At 35.8% G+C, this 22,529-nt stretch overlaps 1 protein-coding gene across 3 annotated transcripts in view; it reads right to left on the bottom strand.

Moving 5' to 3' along the window:
• Positions 1-270: 270 nt before the first annotated feature.
• KLHL15 (kelch like family member 15) overlaps positions 271-22,529 on the bottom strand; it is a 34,101-nt gene continuing 11,842 nt past the window's right edge. For 2 of the 3 annotated variants that reach the window (XM_059883508.1, XM_024988176.2), the window contains 2 exons: positions 20,723-21,434; positions 271-5,850 (listed from right to left, as the gene is read on the bottom strand). In XM_059883508.1, the coding sequence (XP_059739491.1) occupies positions 4,741-5,850; positions 20,723-21,427 (1,815 nt within the window). In that variant the 5' untranslated portion in view covers positions 21,428-21,434 and the 3' untranslated portion in view covers positions 271-4,740. Of the gene's footprint in view, positions 5,851-20,722; positions 21,435-22,529 lie in introns of those variants that run through there. The other variant, NM_001205799.1, reaches the window with a different exon arrangement.

Raw genomic sequence — 22,529 nt, 5'->3', positions numbered from 1 at the left:
TATTAGTTCTCTATTTCCATTCTGCAAAATTCTGCTAGTGGAACTTTAATTACTTGGCTTCATTGTAAAATTTCCATTGCATGTAAGTGTAAATAATTTCACTCAAATGCTCTCATTTCAATCTGTGGCTGAAAGCATCAGTAGAAATTACATTTTTGTGGCACTTCCTTGGCAGGTTGAAGGAATATAAAATGTATACTGTTAATCAAGTCATGAGTGACTTTGAAAGTGATAGATTATATCAAGATAGTAAATAATAAGAGATGGAAGTATATTTTAAAGATTGAAAATATTTTATTTAAACTTTTCTTCATAAACACTTTTAACATTTTTTTCAATTTAAAAACAGAATGGATAGCATAAACATGTTTTGAATAGATTATATTCACGGCATGGGAAAAATTACCTGACAGAAATGTAAAGGCTTTCAAAATAGGTATAAAAGGCAAACCTTAAATTAGTCTAAGATTTTTAAATCAGTCCTAGGATTACTTGACTACTGGCCCAAAATGTACCTAAAGGTCAAAATATTTCTTCTATAGACAAAGTATGCCCAAGAGGTACAGGGCATAAACAAGTTAGATAGAAAATAACCTCTCTGATCACCTCACTGGAACATTCTTTCGGAAAGCAAACACCTAATCCTTACTGATATACTGATTAATAAGGTTCTTAATGTAGTTGTTCCCAAAGATGTAAAACGAAAATCCAATATTAAGGGGGAACAAATCTAATGGCATTCTCTCAGTGTTACTCATGTAATATTGAAGTTATACTGGTATACTGAAAGGATACGACTTTCATGAGTTTACCTATTCCAGTCTATGTCTATGGAATATTTGACTTTATAAACTCTTGATAAACTAATTTTTCAGGACTTTCATTTTTAAGATAAATCTCTTTTTAGAAGATACTTATTCCCAAACCAACTCTAATCTGATAGATGATCCCTAAAAATGTTCAGAGTACAAAAAAAAATAAAATAAAAAATGTGTAATAGGCAAAGAGGAAAAATGGCACTAGCAGTTTTACTGCCATATAGCCCTCATTTATATCTAATTTTACTATTATCTATGTTGTGTTTTACTTCACTCTAAAACTTTAAATTATGTATTCTCAAAAGAGCTAGTCTTTTCTGAGAGATAGCTTATAAACTGAAATAACAATTTATATTATAAACTGAAATGTTATGACCTACAACCACATATACATATATAAAAATAGTCCCACTGAACGTTTGACATGTTTAGATTATGCAGCTCAAATAATTTGTTATAAAATATTTTAAAGCTTAGTTTCATGTAATTAAGACACAACTCTCCATTTTTTACCACTTCTCCCCACACAAATGTGTGTGTCCTTTACTATAACTCGAGCAGGCTTCCCAGAATGAGGTGTCCAAAGGTGCTGCTTCAGAAAAGATAAGTGAAGGGCTCAGTCAGTATTTCACAAATTATAGTAACACTCACACAGAGTAGTGAGGACACAGAAAGCTGTCTCAAGAAATGCTAATAATTCTATTAATTAAGCCTTGCTTTTTAAAAACCAGTAGTATTTCTTCCAATACAAAACCTTCAATGTGAGAATCTTGAATTTTATGAAAAGGTTGTAGTGCAAGGATTTTCTTTAAGCAGACTAAAATAAAAACTTAGAAGGTCAAAGACATGGAAGAGAACAAACGTTTCTAATTAAGATGCAATTAATAAAGATCAGCTATTTTTGTAAAGTCTGGCATTTAAAATGTAAAGTGAAAATACACAAAGATCACAACGTGTTACACTGTAGTTTTAAATCTTACTGAATTAAAAAAAAACTATTTTGAGCACATACAATGTATATAAACAAAAATGGTTCCAAATGAAGCACACAAAAAATAAACTTGAAAAAAATTCTATGAAAAAATTTTCCATAGTCTAGTATAACAAAAATAAATCTCTTTCAGCAATTAAACCATAATTTTAAAAGGGAATGTATGTTAATCATGGATTTAAAATAACCTAAGTCAGAACTACAAATAAACAGAAGAGTTTTCTCATACATTCAGAACCCAAGCAATAACAACTATTCTTAAAGCTCAAAACTGATTACAGCTAACATCAGGTCAGACATGACTCACGTGTGAAGCTGAACCCAAAATTAGTTCAAGTTAAGATTTCACAAATTTTCCAAAACATGAACTTTCATCTTGGCCTTGTGCTTTTACAATGAAGACCAAGAATATTCAATTGTTTGTTCCATCTTACTTTAACTAGGGCTGCTGCTACTGCTAAGTCGCTTCAGTCGTGTCCGACTCTGTGCGACCCCATAGACGGCAGCCCACCAGGCTCCCCCGTCCCTGGCATTTTCCAGGCAAGAACACTGGAGTGGGTTTTAACTAGGGCTACGAAGTCATATCTAAGCAATTAAAGAGAACCACCACGGGAGTGTAAAAGCCTGATAGGGGTACCCTGTCTCAGTCTTTTTCAGCAAAAGACAACAATGAGGAAAATAAGACATTGTTATTTTCTTTAAAGTAAGATAGCACACATATAAAACACTACACCAACTAATACATTAGAAAAAGAACCAAATGGCTCACCTAATTCCTAGTTTTCCATTATTAAAAATGATTTTTCAGATGTATAAAAAGACTTTTACCTATATAACCATGGGAAACAAGATATCAAATTTAATTTTTAGAAACTAAAATGACAGGTGAGGTGAAATTGCTTACTCGTGTCCGACTCTTTGCGACCCCATGGACTGTAGCCCACCAGTTTCCTCCATCCATGGAATTTTCCAGGCAAGAGTACTGGGGTGGGGTGCCATTGCCTTCTCCATAACAGGAGTCATATCTAAGCAATTAAAGAGAACCACCACGGGAGTGTAAAAGCCTGATAGGGGTACCCTGTCTCAGTGTTTTTCAGCAAAAGACAAGAATGAGGACCACTTATTTCTAAAGCCAATCCCAATGTTTTGCTTTAAAAAAAACAAAACTACTTCTGTACCTGACTGTTTCTTAAACTCAAATGCCTCAAGCCGTGGAGTTTTAAAATCAGGTCTTTTTCAGTTGTCTATTTTAATCGCAAAAATGAAACAAGTCTTCACATTTCCATGATTTCGCATTTCCATTTTATGTTCAGTGGTGGCAGCAGCAAAAAAAAAAAAAAAAAAAGGAAAGAAAAAAAAAAGGTGAAACTCGAAACTTTTTACAACAGCCGTATAGAAGGCATTGCAATATTGCACCAACATCTAAGATCTGGCAAGTTTTGCCAGTGTAGATCTAGTATCAGATATAGACTCTACTCAGGATAAAATGGCATCAATTTGAATGATCCACTCCCTGGTTATTCTTGCTTAATTTTGACAACTATATGTTTTTCCTTTGAGTTGAAAGAGTTGAAAGGTGCGGCTAATCCTAAAACACTTAAGAATGATTTTGAACAGTTATTCTTGATCCACTCTGAACTTGGAGGTTACTATCCTTCATGCTAGTAGCTCTCAGTAAATAAAACAAAAGCTGAGGGCTTACATCCCCAGCGCCACTAAATATTTTGTACTAAATAAACAAGAAGATATGACCAGTTAATATTATAGTTCTATTCCTTACCTCGAAGTCAAAACTGAGCTCAAATTTTCCACAAGTTGCTACTTTCCATTCAATAACAGATGCAGCAGCCTTATTGAATGCAAAGAATGGGAGTTGCACTTACTTTGAAGGGGCCTTTATTTAGGAGTCTGGTATTACCTAAGTTCTCTTTAAAAGTGCTTGCACGCTGCAGGACCAGGCCTTGTCACATACCACTCCAATTTTCACTAAAAACAGGGTAACATTAAACAGACTGCAAAGAAAAACATTTTCAAAAAGAAGACATACATCGATAAGGAACACTAATGTTTACTTTTGAAAGTAAAACATAAAATGTTAGCTTTCATAAAACCATACGTTTCAGGAATATAAGGAGTTTGAATATTACTGAATCAGTATGGACTGAAGATAGGCTACTCTGATACGAAACGAGGACTCCAGTTATTATCTTTCTAAAAATGTTAATACATGAAAAGACGTTACATCTAAAATACAACACGTATGGCAAACTGTGTGTGCAAGTGCACTAGCTTAAAAATATAGAATCCTAACCACGCATAAAAGGGGATGTGCCTTATATATTCATAAGATGTAAGCAAGTATGGATATGCTTTCACTAACACAATGCAGGTAAGAGAAGGCAGCTTAGAAATAGTGTTCTGAATATAAAAAAGTTAATCTTGTAGAAAATTTATACTTTTGCGTTTTCAGCAAAAAGCCATGCAAAAAGGTCAAGAGTTTTAAACTTAAATAATAAAATCAAAAAGTCTAACAGACTGAAATAAATGTTCAAAAAGATTTCAGCTAGAGATAGGAACTGAAATTACATCCAGTGACACTTATCAGGTCTTCTCTTAGAAGATGCATGACTCCTACACTGACATTTGAAAGAAATGTTTAAAGCATAACATCAACTTCCCAGATAAGTGAATTGTTCTATTAAACTGCTTCTGGAAGTAGTTTCAAGAGCTAGCACTTACAACTGACTTATTGCATGAGTTTGAGGCCACTAAAAAGAAAAAAAAGGATGCTAGCACAGAATGAAAACATTTTTACGATATTAGACCAATGGCTTTGATAGTAAAACTGGTGAGGTTTTTCTTATGTTTTTTAATTAACTACTTTGTCACAAATGGATTTTGTTTGGCTTTTTTGAAGGGAGAAAGATGTCATCAGTTGCAACGTCTGACCTCATCCAGAATATATTCTGGAAAATGCAGGTTGCATACTTGTAAACCATCCAGCTTGCAGGGCATCCGCGGGTACTCATCTTCCTTCCACTTGTTTTCATCCGGATCAAAGGTGAGAATAGAATCGCTGTAATGACCATTGTAGCAAAGGCCTCCAAGAACCATTATTTGTCTGTCCAGCACAGTCACACCATGGCCACTTCTACCAATTGGCATGGATGCCAAGATGGTCCACTGATCAGTCTCTGGGTTGTACACTTCTGTGGAAGGGCATCCCTGAGACTCAAAAGAGGCTCTCAAGATCACACAGACACCACCAAAGACATAAAGCTTGCCGTTGTATGAAATCATCTTGTGAAAGCATCTGGCATAATTCATTTTGCTCTTATTCTCCCAACAGTTGGTAACTACTTGCGTTCTCCTGGTCCGCTGTTCTATGGTCCCTTCTTTACTGGGGTCAAACACGCATACTTGCTTGGAAGTGGAAGATGAGGTGATTCCACCAGTGATAAACAACTTGTTATTGAGCACTGTCCCCTCATGTCCATATTTGTTAACTGGATAAGGATCCACAAATTCCCATTTATCATTGGTGATGTCATATCTCTCAGTTGAATAGAAAGTCTCATCTCTGGTTCTGCCTGCTACAGCATAAATAAACTTCCCAATAACACCAACTGCGAATTCTGAACGTGGCACAGACATGTCTGCCATTCGGAGCCAGGAGTTTTGTCTTGGGTCATATCTAAACACTTTGGAAGAAGCATGGAATTCGCCATCTGGACCCAGCTCTTCCCCACCCAACAAGAATACGAAGTTATTGACGATAGCAAGGCAGTCTGGACGCAGAGGTACTTGTGGGCCCTCTAGTTCCCACCAGACTCTTGGTTTCTTTAAGAGAAGTATTTTACTGTTAACCATGCTATGTCCAATCATGCCTCGGAATACTGTAGTTTGGGGTTTGGCAGAGCGGATGCGGCTTGATTTCATATCCAACAGAGGCTGCTGGTGAATGTTCTGAAAGTAATTCAATGCTTGGTCAACTTCATAGCGCAGCTGTCGAGAGTATCTGTAAAATTCTGATGTCTTAACCTAAGAATACAAGTAAAAGAATTTAACAAAAAAAAAAAAAAAAGAAAGAAAGAAAAGAAAAAAGAACATCAATGGCAAAATATCAAAGCCCACTAAGATTAGCTTACCATTCTAAGCTACTTTCCTAAAACTGATTTCCTGTTAAGATCATATAGTTTCTATTTTTAACAAATCTCTTATATTTGTTTTTATAATTTGTATTTGTAGTAATTAATGCACATTCCCAATCTTTTTCAAGTAAACAAGTTATTCTCTAGGCACAAGCTAAATTCCTCTAACAAAATGTTATTAGTCACCTATGTCAGGCCCTGGGCTACAAGTGGTGGCTATAGAAGGACAAGTAGAGGTTTCACAGCAGAGGAAACCTTGGCCATGGTTTTGTTAACCATAAGGAACACTGTAAGAACAATCATGACTGAATAATCTCAGGAATTAAGTTAGTTGAGTTGGTAAAAATTTAAAGACACAAAAAAATTCTCAGTTGGTTTTAGACATAAAATCTTGGTTTAGTATCATCAACTCCTACAGTAATAGTTCAGTTGACAACAAAAGGTCAAACTTTTTCCTTTGTTTTTAGAGTTGGAACTACCTAATTATGATTGCTAAGATCTTATGAAACTTTTAAATATTATGCTAACTACTGTGGGGAGATTTTTTTAAAAAGCAGAAGATGTGGTCCATTCACTCAAAGAACTTAGAATATACTTGGGGAAATAAAAAATATATACATCTACCAATTTTAAGTAAATGAGGCAATTGACAGCTAAGTATGAAGCTGTATAGCACATCTGAGTGCTATAGAACTTTAGATAAAGAAAATATCAAACTGGTCCAAAACATTCAGGGGATATTTTGTGAAAGAAGTAGGAAGTTGGAAACCAAGCAGAAAGAGTCTGTATCGTAATGACAAGGATGAGGTAAGAGGGTTAGGATTTGGATGGTTACCATTTGGATGGTAGAATTAGACACTGTGGAGATAAAATTGACAGAAGTGTGTGGCTGATTTGAAGTAGCGATAAGATGAAGAAATGAGGACTCAAATGTGATTTGAGGATTTAGAACTAGGTGATAGGGAGAGTGGTACTGATAAGGGAAACAAGGATGCTGAGGTGGAAATGTCTAGGAGCCTGTTGGAAATCTGGGATGACAGCTTGGGAGGGAGTCAAAACCAGGCATATGTATTTATGAACTTGCTTTCCTTCTTTGCATCTCTCCTTTCTCTTCCCTTCTATCTTTCTCATTCACTTCCCACTGTAGTCCAAAAAAACGTATCTGAAACAGAAAGCACTACAGATGTTTACTTGAAGTATTTTGATAACTGTATTTCAGTACAGTTGGTTTCCTCTGTAATCCTAAGCATTTTATGTACTTAAAATCACTATTCTGGGTGGGTGGGGAGGGTCCTTCCATGGATCTTGCCAGACTAGCCAAGGGGTAAATGGCACAAAAAAGATTGAGAACTCCATGTCTTTGTAAAACAGAGAAAACTGACATTACTGCTGCAACGGGTGCTTTATGTGTGCATCTCATGTTAAATTATTCCTCCTCTGAGAGAGTGATAACTAGTCTCCTAGTGAGAGAACTGAGGCTTGGAATGTTAAGTGACTTGCCCAAATTATTTACATGACTAAAACTAGTAGAGCTGCGAGCTGAACCTTCAACCAGGACAGTCTTATTCCAAGGCTCAATTTCTAGTATGTTGTAACACTGCTTCCATCACTCTTTAGAAAACTCTTTAAATGACACGCTTATTAACAACAACAAAAAAACACTTAACATGTTTCAATGAATTAGTCTAATGATTCCTCTAAGAGAAAAGAGTAAATAATAACGGTAAACAATTTCAGTAAAGAGAAAAGTGATTAAGCTCTGAGGTCTTATCCTCTACTACTTTTACTTCACATACAAACAGTTAAAACAGACTATTTGTTACCATGGAACGATCACAATATATTTTCTAAAAGGCAATAGTACTCTGGTATCCCAATTAAATAAAATTTTGTGTATGTTTGCTTGTGTTAATAGTGATTATTTCTGGTATTCCAGATTTTTGCATTCTTTTTCATGTGTCACATTTACAGAGTCTTGTCATTCAAACAGTGGGGCTCCTAACCATCATAAATGTCTGATTAGTTAAAAAAAGACATCTTTTCCAATCTTCATTTTCCATTTGTTTCTTCTATGAACTAATAGTGTGCCTCACCCATTTTTCTCATCTTTTTCTTATTGATTTCTAAGAGCTAAAAGGCAATATCCTGGAAATCAACAAGAAACATAAACCTCAAATTAAATATTTAAGTGCCTACTGTGCACAGCCAGTAGACTGACAGTTACACAGGTTTTAAAGTAATAGAATCAGCATAGTAATTCAGAACTGCATCAAACAGCCCAGTACAGTGATTAAGAATTTGATTTAGGAAATATCTGACTTTCCCGCTCACAAGCTGTGTGATTTTGGGCAAGTGACTAAACATTCTTAAGCCTATTTTCTCATCTGTATTATTGGGACAACAGTATCACCTAAACCTCATAACCCTAAGGTAGGAGATGGGCAAGATGATCCTATATGGAAAGTACTTAGTATGGTGCCTGTCATGTGGCTGTGTAGAAAACATTACAGCTGCTATTAGCTATTATTACTGACCAGGGGACATCTGTTTGAGTATCACTCAGTTTACATTAGTGCATCTGATGATGTGCTTTTGGTTTGTGTACAAATTCAGTCTTCCAGAAACTGGAGGAGAAATTAGAAAAACTGGTACTTTGTACCTAATCTTCACCAGGAAAGCATGACTGGTGACATGCAAGTAGGAGGAAGCTTTAAAGGAAGCAGCCATATTGTCTGGAGATCAAAAAAGAAAAGGAAGGGGAATGCTGCCCATATTGGATAGTCAGATTTCAAGATTTTCAAAGGAAAATTAGGATCAATTCCAAGATCAGGAACTGTAAAGAAGCTTGAAAAAGCTTGGAAGCTCTCAAAAGTATAATGCTGACTGCATAACTGCAAAACACACTGATGAGGGGAAGAAAAGGGGAAAGCATCTAAAAAATCTGATGTGCTGCACAGAGAGCTTTCTGGAATTCAGATGTTAAAAAAACATTTACAACAGATGGTAAAAAAAAAAAAAACAGGCATATAAACCAAGTATTATGAAGAATGAAATGGAGCTTTAAGAATATTGTGAACAAAGCTAAAGCCTAAGGATGAATTGTGACTTTACAAAGTGCCAGATAGTGAATAAATGGCATTTTAGAGGCTAAAGTTAAAAAAAAAAGTAGAGGAAAAAGTGAATTCCCCCCTGGGTGACATGGTTAATGTAATATTTACAAAGATAAAGAGAAACACCCTCCTATCTTATTTCCATTCTCAGCTAAGAATATTATATTCTTTCCAATCTGAAGATCAAACATAATGACTAAGAAGAAACTTAAATCCAAGATGGCTGAGAAAAAAAGAAAAACCAGCTAGATATTCTCACCAAGTTCAAGTCATTTGATCTCGCAAATCACGTCCTGAGATCCTAGGAGGCTTCACAGATAAGGCTGCTTAATTGCTTTCTGTAATCTGTGTGGAATCATGAAAATGGGAGAGGACTAGAAACCAGACAGATTTCTGAACTACAAACCAGTTAGCTAGAGACTGATCCTGAACTGTGAAAAACTGTTAGCACTTGCATGTAAGAAAGCACTACAAACCAGGAGGCAACAGACTCACCAAGTAATGCCAAGACTGACCATTTCTGGTTTAATTTTTGATGCTGTAACAACACTGATAGAGAATGAGAGAACTTATGACTTTGGCAAAGTAATCAACAAAGCCTAATCATAAACAAAACAGAAACACTAGGGACCCATGAAACACGTGAAGTTCCAAGTTCCAACAATGACTGTGTTAATTCATTTGGGGTGGGAGGTGGGAAGTCCACAGCTTTTATCAAATGCTCCAGGGATCCACAAACTTCAAATGTAAAGCTTTTAACTGACTACCCTCACTACGAACCAAAAATGTGATATGACAGTCTTCAGAACTAATAAAACTGTGGACCAAGTTAAAAGAACAGACAACCCCACCCTCTCTGTTCAGGTGAAACCACAACTAAGACAGTGCTCAATTCCACCACTGTACTTTAGATGAAAAAGTGGATCATGTCCAGAAGACAGCAAAGGGATCCAAATCATAGGAAGAGTGGTCAGACTACGGATGTTTCAATTCAACAGAAGACGCAGGAGAAAGATGGCACCTGTTTTCAAGACCAGTAAGTAGAAGCTAAAAGAAAGATTTTAGGCCAATATAAGGAAAAGCTTTGTAATCAGGACTGACAACTTAATGGATATTCACTGCCTTATTATTTGTAAGAGCACAAAAACTGAGCATAACTCACATATCAATATGAAACTGGTTGAACAAACTCTCTTATATAACATATGCAATCAAAAAGAATGAGATTAATCCATATGCAGTAACACAGACATTTAAAATGTCAAATGACAAAACCTGCAGAGCTGTATACATAATATTCTCAAAAAATAAAAATGGACTCACAGTCGGTAGTCTATGCAGGGGGAAAATGCACTTAATATGTGTACAACATATAGTTACTAATGAGCTCGTGAGGGACTTGGCTTTTCACAAATACTCTAGTAAAAAGGGTACAGGTCCATGTTCCCAAAGTCAAGAGCAGTATACCTCTAAGCATACTGCCACTGAAGGAACTTCAGGTATGACCACCTATCCAGTGTCTCACGAGGACTAGGCACCATGGCCTGTAATGGCATTCCACCTTCCAACCCCAGGTTCTTGCAGATCACATCGAACGGGACCAGCTTAATGGCTTCCTACAGTCTATTTCCTAGTCTTTCTTTGTGTATACCCAATCTTCTGGCCCCTCTGTCCTCTCCCTATTCATTCTACATTGCTCCTTTGATATCTGGGTTCCAATGGGTTCACAAACGTCACTTCAGCACTATGTTGAAGTCCCAAAGTTACACCTTTACCCAGTTTGTTCTACCTCTAAGTCCACCATAATGGAAGTTGTGCCTTTTGAGATAGCTGTTATACCATAAGAGATCTTCTAACCAAAGAAGTTTAGCTCATACTTCTCTCTGCCAAGGATAGAAGTTCTAGATCTACCTTGCCCTTTTCTCCGGGCTACTTATTGCTGCAATTTTACTCTAAAACCACACAAAATTCATAAGCATAACTAGCTTCTCCTTTCATGGCAGAAACAGGAAATTAATGTCTCTCTGAAAATCCTAGACAAAGTAATTACAGACACTCTGCTTTAGAACAGAAAGCATAGGGCCGAAACCTTAAAACCTTCTCCGTGAATGCAATCACTTAAAACGCATTAATGAAGGGGACTATCCAAAAAGAAATGTGTGGCTCACCTTTTAACAGAGAAAGCATTTCTCTCATCATTGGCTCCTCATATAACAGTTTACCTATCTGTATATCAGGTGCTCTCAAAAGAAATAATATGGGAAGGACAACACTTCTTTCATGTTCTGAACTACTTTCCTTATCCTTTCTAGGATTTAAAAAGCTGTCTTATTTTGAAACTTGGAAAGAATATATTATCACTTTTCATGCTTTGATACTTTAAAAATTGTATTATGAAAAGCATTTTGAAGTGAAAGTATTTTCAATTCAGTTCAGTCGCTCAGTTGTGTCTGACTCTTTGAGACCCCATGAATCGCAGCATGCCAGGCCTCCCTGTCCATCACCAACTCCTGGAGTTCACTCAAACTCATGTCCATTGAGTCAGTGATGCCATCCAGCCATCCCATCCTCTGTCGTCCCCTTCTCCTCCTGCCCCCAATCCCTCCCAGCATCTGGGTCTTTTCCAATGAGTCAACTCCTCGCATGAGGTGGCCAAAGTACTGGAGTTTCACCTCAGCATCAGTCCTTCCAATGAACATCCAGGACTGATCTCCTTTAGGATGGACTGGTTGGATCTCCTTGCAGTCCAAGGGCCTCTCAAGAGTCTTTTCCAACACCACAGTTCAAAAGCATCAATTCTTCGGCTCTCAGCTTTCTTCACAGTCCAACTCTCACATCCATACATAACTACTAGAAAAACCATAGCCTTGACCAGACGGACCTTTGTTGGCAAAGTAATGTCTCTGCTTTTTAATATGCGATCTAGGTTGGTCATAACTTTCCTTCCAAGGAGTAAGCGTCTTTTAATTTCATGGCTGCAATCACCATCTACAGTGATTTTTGGATTGGCCATTTCCTCCTCTAATAATCTTTTAGTTTAATGTAATTGTGTGCATGCACATAGAGAAAATGTGAGAAATTAATAATTTTAAATGTGGTTCCTAGAAATATATTTATTAAGTCAAAGAATTATTAGCTAGCCATTACCACTGGGTAAAAATTCCATGATTCTCCCCTCACTGTCAAAATGTTGTATAATCCACTTATTAAATTTTTAACTTTTAAAGGTAATTTGTTTACACTATTCTTAATTTTGAAAGAATTAAAATATAACAGGCAATACAATTAAAACAGGCATTTCCATAGAGCTTACTACTTTTTTTGATTAAAAATCTACAATTTAAAAATATCTACTAAAAAGGGGTACAGTCTAAAAAATTATTTTACGTTTTCAGCCAACTAATTTAAGGTATTATCAGCTGTTTCACCTTCTGAAAGGATTTTTAAAATGCCCAATACACTTATACTAAACCAAAACAAAATGTCTTTTATTAGTTTATCCAGTTGTGGGGAGGTAGAAGGGGTGGGGACTGAGGGTTAGAATAATCTCTGAACTCAAGATCCCAGGTCTAAGACTTGATACTGTGCACAGGCCACTGTGTGACCATGGATAAGCCTCCAGTTTAGGTATTTTCCCATTATAAAAAGGAATATGCTGCATGAATAGACATGTCTCTGGCCTTCCCACATTCACAACTACTAACCTAATATTTGGAATGATGAGTATAAGGTGTCCTGTGGAAGGAAGATTGAGTCCTGGTTGTCAGTTTTATCATCCTTTCTACATGATCCAATATTCTCAAATACCCAGAAATAAAGCAGTGACTGTCATGGAACTTTAGTGGGAAAACAAATTATGTCTTTGGGGACCACAGCTACATTTGATACTGATTTTTATATTCAGTAAAATGTGGAAATCTTTATATGTTATACTGCAAAAGCATCTATCCTGGTATCAGAAGTCTATTTATAAAATCATGCTCAGAAATGAAGTTGATCCCGATTTATGTGAAACAAAATCATCACAAAAAAGCTAGCTGCAAAAGGCCTTTAATTAATCCCTTTGTCCTGAAAAACTGAATAATGACCAGGGATAAGGCTATTTTAAAAATATCAGTTCCTGCTAAGCACAAATCCTCTTAGTAATACTGTAATTGCAGTCAAATGCCAAACGGTAAAGGCAAACTTTAAAAAGGATTTACCCATCCTGTCTTCTCCAAGCAGGCAAGTCTAAAATATTGACAGAGCTTCAGAAGGCAAGCGACCAGGGCAAATGGGAGCAAGGGAGAGGACTCCCTGAGGACAATATTCTAATAAGAGTTTCAGCACACTCTGGTGAGCCCTCTTATCTGCTCAACTTTTCTATACAGTGAAAAATGTTTAACTCAAAAATAAATGTTTCAGACGTATAAAACAAATTATGGTTACCAAGAGGGTAGATGGGCAATAAACTGGGACATTGGGATTGACATATACATACTATAGCACAGGAACTCTACTCAATACTCTATAATGACCTATATGGGAAAAGAATCTAAAAAGGAGTGGATACATGAATATATATAACTGATTCATTTTGCTGTACAGCAGAAACTAATACAACACTGTAAATCAACTATACTCCAAAAAATTAATTATAAATAAATGTGCTTACGGAACTCCCTGGTGGTCCAGTTGTGAGGACTTGGAGCTTTTGCTGCCAAGGGCCTAGGATCAATCCCTATTCAGGGAACTAAGATCCCACAAGCCCCGCTGTGCAGCCAAATAAATAAATGTGCTTAGAAAGCTTAATTTCCTTCCAATTTTGATGCAATAGTAATAGAGCACCACTAGAAATTAGAGTACACAAGCCTAAAGGTAGAAAATTCTGAAAGACTTAAGACCATCTTATCATTTACTTATACTACTATTTAGAGAATACAACTAAGTTCTAGAATTCACAACATTTTTTTACACACTTTTTTCCTATTTATGGAAATACTCTCAACTATGTAAATATCTTATTTATAAATATGGAAGAGTAGAAAAAAGTCAAAAGTTTAATCCTAAAACTAACTTCTGAATGAGCAAGGCTTATCTATGACACAGAACATTTTCTGGGCAAATATTACATTTGAGAATTAAAACTTTAAAGCCTAAAATCTTAATATGTCCCTGTGTTTCCTTTCCTGCTCCTAACTTTTTCTCCAGTCACTTTCTGACTTCTCTGATCCTTTTCGATTTCTGTTTATCATGGTTTTTTTTCCCCTTAATTTTTCCCGATTCATTAAAAAATTTTTTCTCCTTTTACAGGTAAACATGCTATCCCCATTCCATGTCTTCCTTTCCTTTTACTACAGTTAATTTCCAATTCTGTGCTTTTGTTTTCATCTCCCTTTTATTTAAAAGGAAAATTAGCACATAAGGTTGAATTTTTTTAACTCCAATTTTAGTAGGTTCCTGTCAGCTTAAGATAGTCTCTTTCAGGGGATGAACACCAGTCAACACCTAGACTACCAGCACTCTCCAGGAACCTGAACCTGGAGTGAATGCAAATCAAAGGTGGAAAATAAGAACATTCCTATCTATACACAAAGGGCAGAAGACTTGAGAAAAATACCCTGGGTAATTTTTAAAAACTGTACGCGTATTAATTACAATCATCCAAGTCCAAGGGGCTGGAAGGGAGAGGTCGGCAAAAAGGAAACACGTAGAAAAAGATTTTAAATTAACTAAGAAAGTATGCTTAACCCATTGACCTCGTTTCAAACAAAAACCTGCTAATCTCTTGCTTTCACTCCAAGGGGCAAGTGAGATGATAGTTGACTTAAGTAATTTCAAGTTTATAGCTATATAAGTCCTGTTAATATACAAAGGGGATTTTAAACTTTTTCAAAAACAACTCAAGCTTATTAGAAATTCTAATCAAAGTTCACATTTGAAATCCAGGTTATTATCTTTTTAAAATATTTTTACTGTCAAATACAGCACTGCTTGTTTCTTTTAAAACTGTGAGGGTTAGAAGGAAATTTATTTTTCCTCCAGATTTGTCTGATTGTAGCTTAACTCATTAGAAGTAATTACTTTTTTTGAATTTTGGGGCAAACTGTGGTAACACTAGAGTTATTGGTTTGGTTTCTGGACAGAAATTTTGGATTGGTCAAGTGCGAGAGTAGTCAAAACATGTTACAGTGCCTAAATGAAAGAATTCTGAAGGGTGCATACCACCTACACTTTTTATAGATGTGTCCTTGCTAAAAGCAAATGGAATAAAGTAGAATTAATCTGTATCATCTATCAAGCGTGTTGTGCCTCAATTAACCAGAATATCATACCACCCAAGCATGACACATTAATAAGTTTCCTTATGTGTCACAGTCCATTGTTAATGCTATATAAACCAACTACACTGATAGGGAAATATTTGGAAGATTATCAGTGCTTTGTGAAGACCAGTTCTGAGAGCTACCATGTTCTTAGGAAGGTATTATAAGGGTCTTAGTAAGGTAAACTTGTAATACTTAAATTCTTTCTATCAGTTTCAAGGTGAGTCCAGGACACCTACCTTATCCCCATTTTACAGTGTAGCTTTTAAAGTCACACATTCTGCTCCTTAAGTAAAAGACATTTTTAAAAAAGTGTTAGCCTTTCTAAGCCAGAGAAGGCAATGGCACCCCACTCCAGTACTCTTGCCTGGAAAATCCCATGGGCGGAGGAGCCTGGTAGGCTGCAGTCCTACCAGTTCAGTCCGTGTCTCGAAGAGTCGGACACGACTGAACGACTTCACTTTCATGCATTGGAGAAGGAAATGGCAACCCACTCCAATGTCCTTACCTGGAGAATCCCAGGGACAGCAGAGCCTGGTGGGCTGCCGTCTATGGGGTCGCCCAGAGTCGGACACGACTGAAGTGACTTAGCAGCAGCAGCAGCAGCCTTTCTAAGCATAAAATTTCACTCTGATCCTAGGATTAATATTCACTAGTAATGAATTTATCTTTTAATGGACTATCAAAATTATCTCAAGGCTGTAAATATCCTTATAACAACAAATTTTATCAAACGTAGATATGATTTGTTAAATCCAAATATAGTCTCAGTGAAGAATTAACATCTTTTCTCATTAAAACATTAGTTTTGCTCTTCAAAAGTTTATATAAACTCAGTTTGGGGGGATATGGTGAATTACATTTAACAGATCAGAGGGAAAAAGCACATTAGGTATCTGAATATCATAAACTAATTTATAAAATGAAATATTTGAAATAAAGCAGAATTCATCTATATAACCTAATTCCTTCAAAAATATTTTCTTCTGATAAATTTTAAGATTTTATGATTATGATTAATACAATTTCTAGGGACATCATTGGTATGCTAAATCTTTATGCATATTTATGATATGGAAGATAAACCAATATATGAGTATTTTAATGACTAACGTAACAAATTTGCTAAAAAGATCTCTTCTGTACAAAAAAGTACATGTGCCTTTTGCCAAATATATGTTCACTTCATGTTTTTGATAAACCAATAATTGTTTCTTAAAAACTAAAAGACCAAAGAGAACAAAGTTTAAAACTATTTAAATCTTCACATCAGTGAAATTCAGAATGACAAATGTCAGGCCTAATCTCTGTCAACAGATGCACAGACCATTAGAGTTGCAAAAATATATGCCACAGACACTTACATTATGTAAAAACTGAAATTGATGTCTAGTATTAAAACTCGGAATCCACTATAGATAAAACGAATCATAAGAACTCCTTAACAACTATATCAAAAGGACAAGATCCTTAAATTTATTTTCAGCTTTCCTTGATTACGCAGTAAGAACTCCAGAATTGTGCTTTCATATCTTATTTCCATATCTTATACCTTTTTCAGTGCCATTAAAATTTTTAGGCTATGTTTCATTCATGCAAACATGTTAGGATTTTCACATCTCTGTACCAACTTTTAAGCCACCCAGGCAGGGCCACAGGGTTAATTACATGCTTCCTGCACCACAGAATCTTTTCCTCTCCCTACTCCAGTAGCTCGAACTGAGAAGCAAGCAGACCTGGGTTCCAGTCTGGACAGTGCCACCTACTCTGGGATAAGAGTCCCAGACCATTCTGAGCCTGTTTCCCTAGCTACAAAACAGAGAGAACCTATTGACTTTGCCTATGTGTAGAGCATGGCCTGGCATGTTATGTGTAAGGTGTTCAGATTAGGAGAATCACTGCCTCGAAGGAACTTGGTGTGGAAATCTGGGAGTCTTGGTCTCTTGGGTGAAGATCCTATCCCAGAGTATACAGTACAGAAGTTTAAGACAGTCTGTTTTCAGCTGGGGGGAAATTCTAGTAGAGGACTAGGGGAAAAGAATAAACCCAAAGACTCTGGCAGATCTAGAGGGCATGATCCAGGTCCCTGGAATCAGTGGGGGCTCTTCCTTGGGGAGAGGCAGAATGACCCCTTACAAAGCCACTGCTCAGATCTGATTGAGCGTTAACTACCCAAGAAGAATTAAAATCTCTCAAGATTCCTTCACCAAGTTCTGTTCAATCACTTTTGAATTGTCCTGGGCCAGGGGAAGGATTCAGACAAAGAAATGCTATTCTCAAGTTATCTGCATCAGCCACTCCATAGAATAATTAGATAAAGTATCTGTTAATTGAACACTAAACCTAACAGAACATTTCTAAAGGCTAAAACTCCAGGAGAGGGGTTAAATATGTGAAAAAGGCTGTTTAACGTATGCACCTTTAGAGTTTCTAAAGCACAACTTAACTCCTTGAACTTCTAGAGCAGCTTGGTGCAACAGAAAGATGATCTGAGCCACAAATGTGAGCCAGAGATATAATTTTTATACTTTCTATCAGCCATATTTTAAGAAGTAAAAAGGTAAAATTGACCTTAATAATGTATTTTGTTTAATCCAATATATCCAAAATATCATTTCAACATATAATCAATATAAAAGTTAGTAATGAGGTAATTTATATCCTTTTTGTCATCTTTTAATCTTTGAAATCTCAAATCAGATGTGTCACATTTCAAGTATTCAAAAGCCACAAGCGGTGACTGTACTGAACAGAGCAGTTCTAGAGTTATAAATATACAATTTTTTTTAAGTAAGAAAGAATAATCTTTTAATTTTGACACTTTAGCTAGTTTCAGTTTCTATAAATTGAATGGAAGAGTTCCAAATTTTTTAAAGGGAGGGGAACTTTATGAATGTAAAAGAAACCTAACACAGAATAGTGTGAATGAAGTCCTTGATGATTTGGGGCTACTTAGCCTCCTAATACAAAAAAGAATGGTAAATTCTAAGTTTGATCAGAGCTGCTAAGCGGTTTTCCAAGACTTTCTCTGGCATTACAACAATATTTTCCTGTAACTGTTCCTGAAAATACAGGATGCTAGATGTTAGATGTGTTAATAGGAAATATAAGGAAGAGAGCAACTAAGTTAACATCAACACAAGGAAATCTGATAAATCCAGAATGTGGGGACACACTAAGATAATTGCTAATTTGATTTTTCTCAAAAAAAAAAAAAAAAGTGGTGGACTGTTTTATATTAAGAAAGATTAAAAAGACATGATAACTAAAAGCAATGCATAAACCATGACTGGATTGTAGGGCATTTGGGGGACAACTTTGAATATTAACTAGCTATTAGTTGATACTAGGGTCTTACTGTTAATTTTCCTGGGTGAAATGTATTGAACTTGAGTAGGAAAACATCGTTATTCTTAGAAGAGTTATGTTAATAAGTATTAAGAGACAAGATGTTGTATTTTCAACTTATTCTCTAAGATTCAGCAAAGGAAAATCTATATAGAGAAAATATGGTAAAATGTTAACAGTTCTTGAATCTAGGTGATAGTTACATAGCTATTCATTATACTATTCTTTCAACTTTTTATATGTTTGAGTATCCTCAGCATAAACAAGAAAAAGAAAGGACCATTCCAGATTAAAAGAGAGACATCATAACTAATGTGCTATATGAACCTTGATTAAATCTTCAAAAAACAGCTTAAAAAAGACATCTTGGAGATAACTGAGAATATCAGAAAATAAACTGGGATATTACATGATATTAAGGAAAGACTGTTAATTTCAATAATGGTATTATGGTTGTGTAGAATTACCTCTCTCTTGCAACTCAGCACTAAAAAATCACTTACTGCTATCAATTACCCATCATAATGTCTTACAAGAGGGAAAATTTTATTTTATTTTCTATTTCATGAGCACCTCCATCTAAACTGAAGTTGGGGAGGGCAAGGTTGTTTGCTTTAGTAGTGGGAAAGCATCTGCATCTAACATGTAAAGACAAAACAGGGTTCCCCAGGAAAAGAAGGCAATAAAAACAATAAGAAAAAAATCAAAACAGCAGAGAAAAATGATTTGCACTGCTGACATGGGGCTGATTATCACTGAACAAAAAGTAATTAAGAAGTGTATTCTTTAGTTTCAATTATGTCTGCCGTATCAGTACATTCTGAGAATAAAGATAAAATCCCACAAAATTGAGTTATCTATTTAAAGTATAATTTAATGATATTTCACACCATTTCAGAGGGGGAAAAAACACATCCCAGGCTGCCGAGTGTTATTTAAGGCACAAATTTGCTTATTTTTCAAATGGTATAAACAACCCTTCTTTGCAAATATTGTATTTTTATCACCAGGTCTGGTAACTAAAACTGAGGAACTACCCAACATGAAGGGTGTCAACCAAAGATTTAAGTATGCTTTCTAGAAAGAAGAAAAGATGCAAGAGGTAAACAGAGCCTCAGAGGTAACCATGTGATTAGAAACCAATTAAGTTAAGCAATTACCGAAAATGCTTTCTCTCCTTTGGGCAAGAAAGGATCACAACTGAGACTGGTAAAAAACGAAAAATGCTTACATGCAAAAAGGCCAAGGCTGTTTTGGAGAAAGACAATTTTAAGATAGCAGAACTATTACATGGGAAAAGGTACACAGGAATGTTTGATCAATGTGGATAGAAGATTTATTTATAGTCTTATTTGCTTTGAAATGCCAAAAACAACGGTTTTGGACAAATATATGTTTTCATGGTTAAATGTAGTTAGTATTCACAGTGCGGGGCAGCGGGGTGAGGCGGGGAATGGACAAAGAGGGGGATGCAGAACTAGGTAAAAGGGAAGAAAATCACCACCAAGGCCTACTGCTTTTCAACATCTATTTTATGTTCCTCCTTACTACATTGTAGAGGAATAAAAGGTTGTGTTAATGTTTAACATTCAGAACTATAAAACTCCTCTCGACTCTAATTTCAGTATGGATCACTTAAATTAATTTTTAAAAACAGAGCTAGACTGACCCAGTTCAGATTTAATTACTCTGTGAAAAGAATGAGAAGCTAAAGCAAACTTACAATCTTTTAGATTAAATAATTATACTTCAACTTTAAAAGTACCTTCTAAGTGAAACTACTTTACCACCTACCTGGTCCATCTTTTAACCACAAAATGTGTTTTTAAAAAACCTAAATACACAAGCTACAACAAATTAGACTTCTTATATGTAACTATTCTTAAAAACTATTCATTCCCTTTTTGGCTCAAACCAAGCCTGGGAATCTTATCTCTAAAGACATGCTGCCTTATTAACTAAATGATGAGTCTTGTCTATTTCTTTCAAATGCACCAACCTTTTCAAAAACACTGGATGGGGTCATCAGACAAAATCTGATGTTCTGAATGATGGTATCGGTATGTCTCCAGCGTCTTCTATCATGCCGCAGCCAAGACTGCACAGCCTCGTACAGCTCTATCTCTGGGAATCTGCTCAGATGATCATTATCCAAGTAAGACATGAGCTTCTCAAAGCTCAGGTAAGACAGGAAGTCAGGCCTGGACATGAGTGGTACAAAGTTGTCTAGCAGAAAAGTATCCAACTTCTCCCTGACTCCTTCGATGTTTACACCGAAATCATCTAAGAGTCTCATAATTTCTGCACAATTTTCTAAGCAGATTTTCGCTAACAGGAAAGAGCAGCAGAACTTCACCACCTCTATAAGTTGAACATACATGGCAGCCTGAAGAATCTCGTGAACTGTACTCATACTCAGTTCTATAGTTCCATAGTACATAAACTGAAGGACGTGGCTGAAGCCTGTAGCAGTTAGACCTTTTAAGTGAATTTTGTTCTGATCCCGCTCCCTCATGTCTGCAGTAAACATAATTCTGAAGTAATCACTCTGGGTAGCCAAGAGTGCTTTATGGGCCTGGAACTGATGGTCTTCAATAACCAGAGTGACATCAAGAAGCAATCCCTCCTCATACAGTGCTCTGAACCCAGCAGAGACACTGGTGTCATGGATGGAGGAACAGAATCCTTCCATGTCCCCTGCCATGGATCACCTGGAAAAAAAGTAATCAAAGAAAACTGTGTTAATCATTTCCATGCATTCTAAAGACATTATTAACTTAGAACTTAAACAATTTTTAAAATTATCTCAATTCTACTGTGTTAAGTCTCACATATACAAACCCTTTGGAAGAAGACAACTTAAAGATTTGCAGGTTAATATTTTTGGCTCCCCTACCTGGTGAAAAAAATCTATTAAATATCTATTCAACAACAGTAAATTATTAACTTACAAATATATGCCTATCACAGTGACTTTACACTGTTTACCAAATATATTTAAACATGTCCCCAAATCATCAACCAAAAAGAATTTCTTAGCCAAATGCTAAATCGTGAGAAAGAGAGACAAAAAAGAAATTAAACCAAAAAGTATACTGTTGACCTTGAAACTTACCCAAACTTAAACTGACCTTGAAACTTACCCAAAGAAAATAATCAGATAGATATGCCAACTTGTACACACAAAGGTTTTTCTTTCTAGCCTCATTTATGATTTAAAAAACTGGAAAGTATTCAAAAGCCCAACAACAGAAACAAGTATGGTACAGTCCTATAATGGATTACTGTAGTAACTAAAAATGATGGCAGCAATATACCTAATTCTGACAAATAACATTTACTATGCATTGTTATGTGAAAAAAAGGCAGGTAACTACAGTATGCTCAGTATATTTTCAAATATTAAATACACACACACATATATATATGTTTAGATGAGAAAAAGTCTGGAGGAATATATACCAAAATTATGTCCCTGGGGTAGTGGGATTTCAGGAAATTTTGAGTATACTTACTTACCTCATTAACCTTGTTTTAAAACAGTGAGCTTATATTGCTTATATATTTAAAACATAAATATACAATTTTAAAGGAAATTAAACTGCATTTTTGCATATCAGAGAAATGAAGCCAAAATAGTGGAATTATAATTAGATCTCTTAAGCAGAATAATTCAGTCTATCAGACGTCTTATGAAGCTAAGTAATTTTCTTCTTTTCACACAACCCCCCCCAGGCCAACTATCTGTCCTCTCCTCAACTCTCACCCTCACATAACCTCTGAGCTTCCTCCCCTATGACACATCC

Source organism: Bos taurus, chromosome X (assembly GCF_002263795.3).
Source record: "Bos taurus isolate L1 Dominette 01449 registration number 42190680 breed Hereford chromosome X, ARS-UCD2.0, whole genome shotgun sequence".
Taxonomy (NCBI): Eukaryota; Metazoa; Chordata; class Mammalia; order Artiodactyla; family Bovidae; genus Bos; species Bos taurus.
This window is presented reverse-complemented; position numbering and strand designations above follow the sequence as displayed.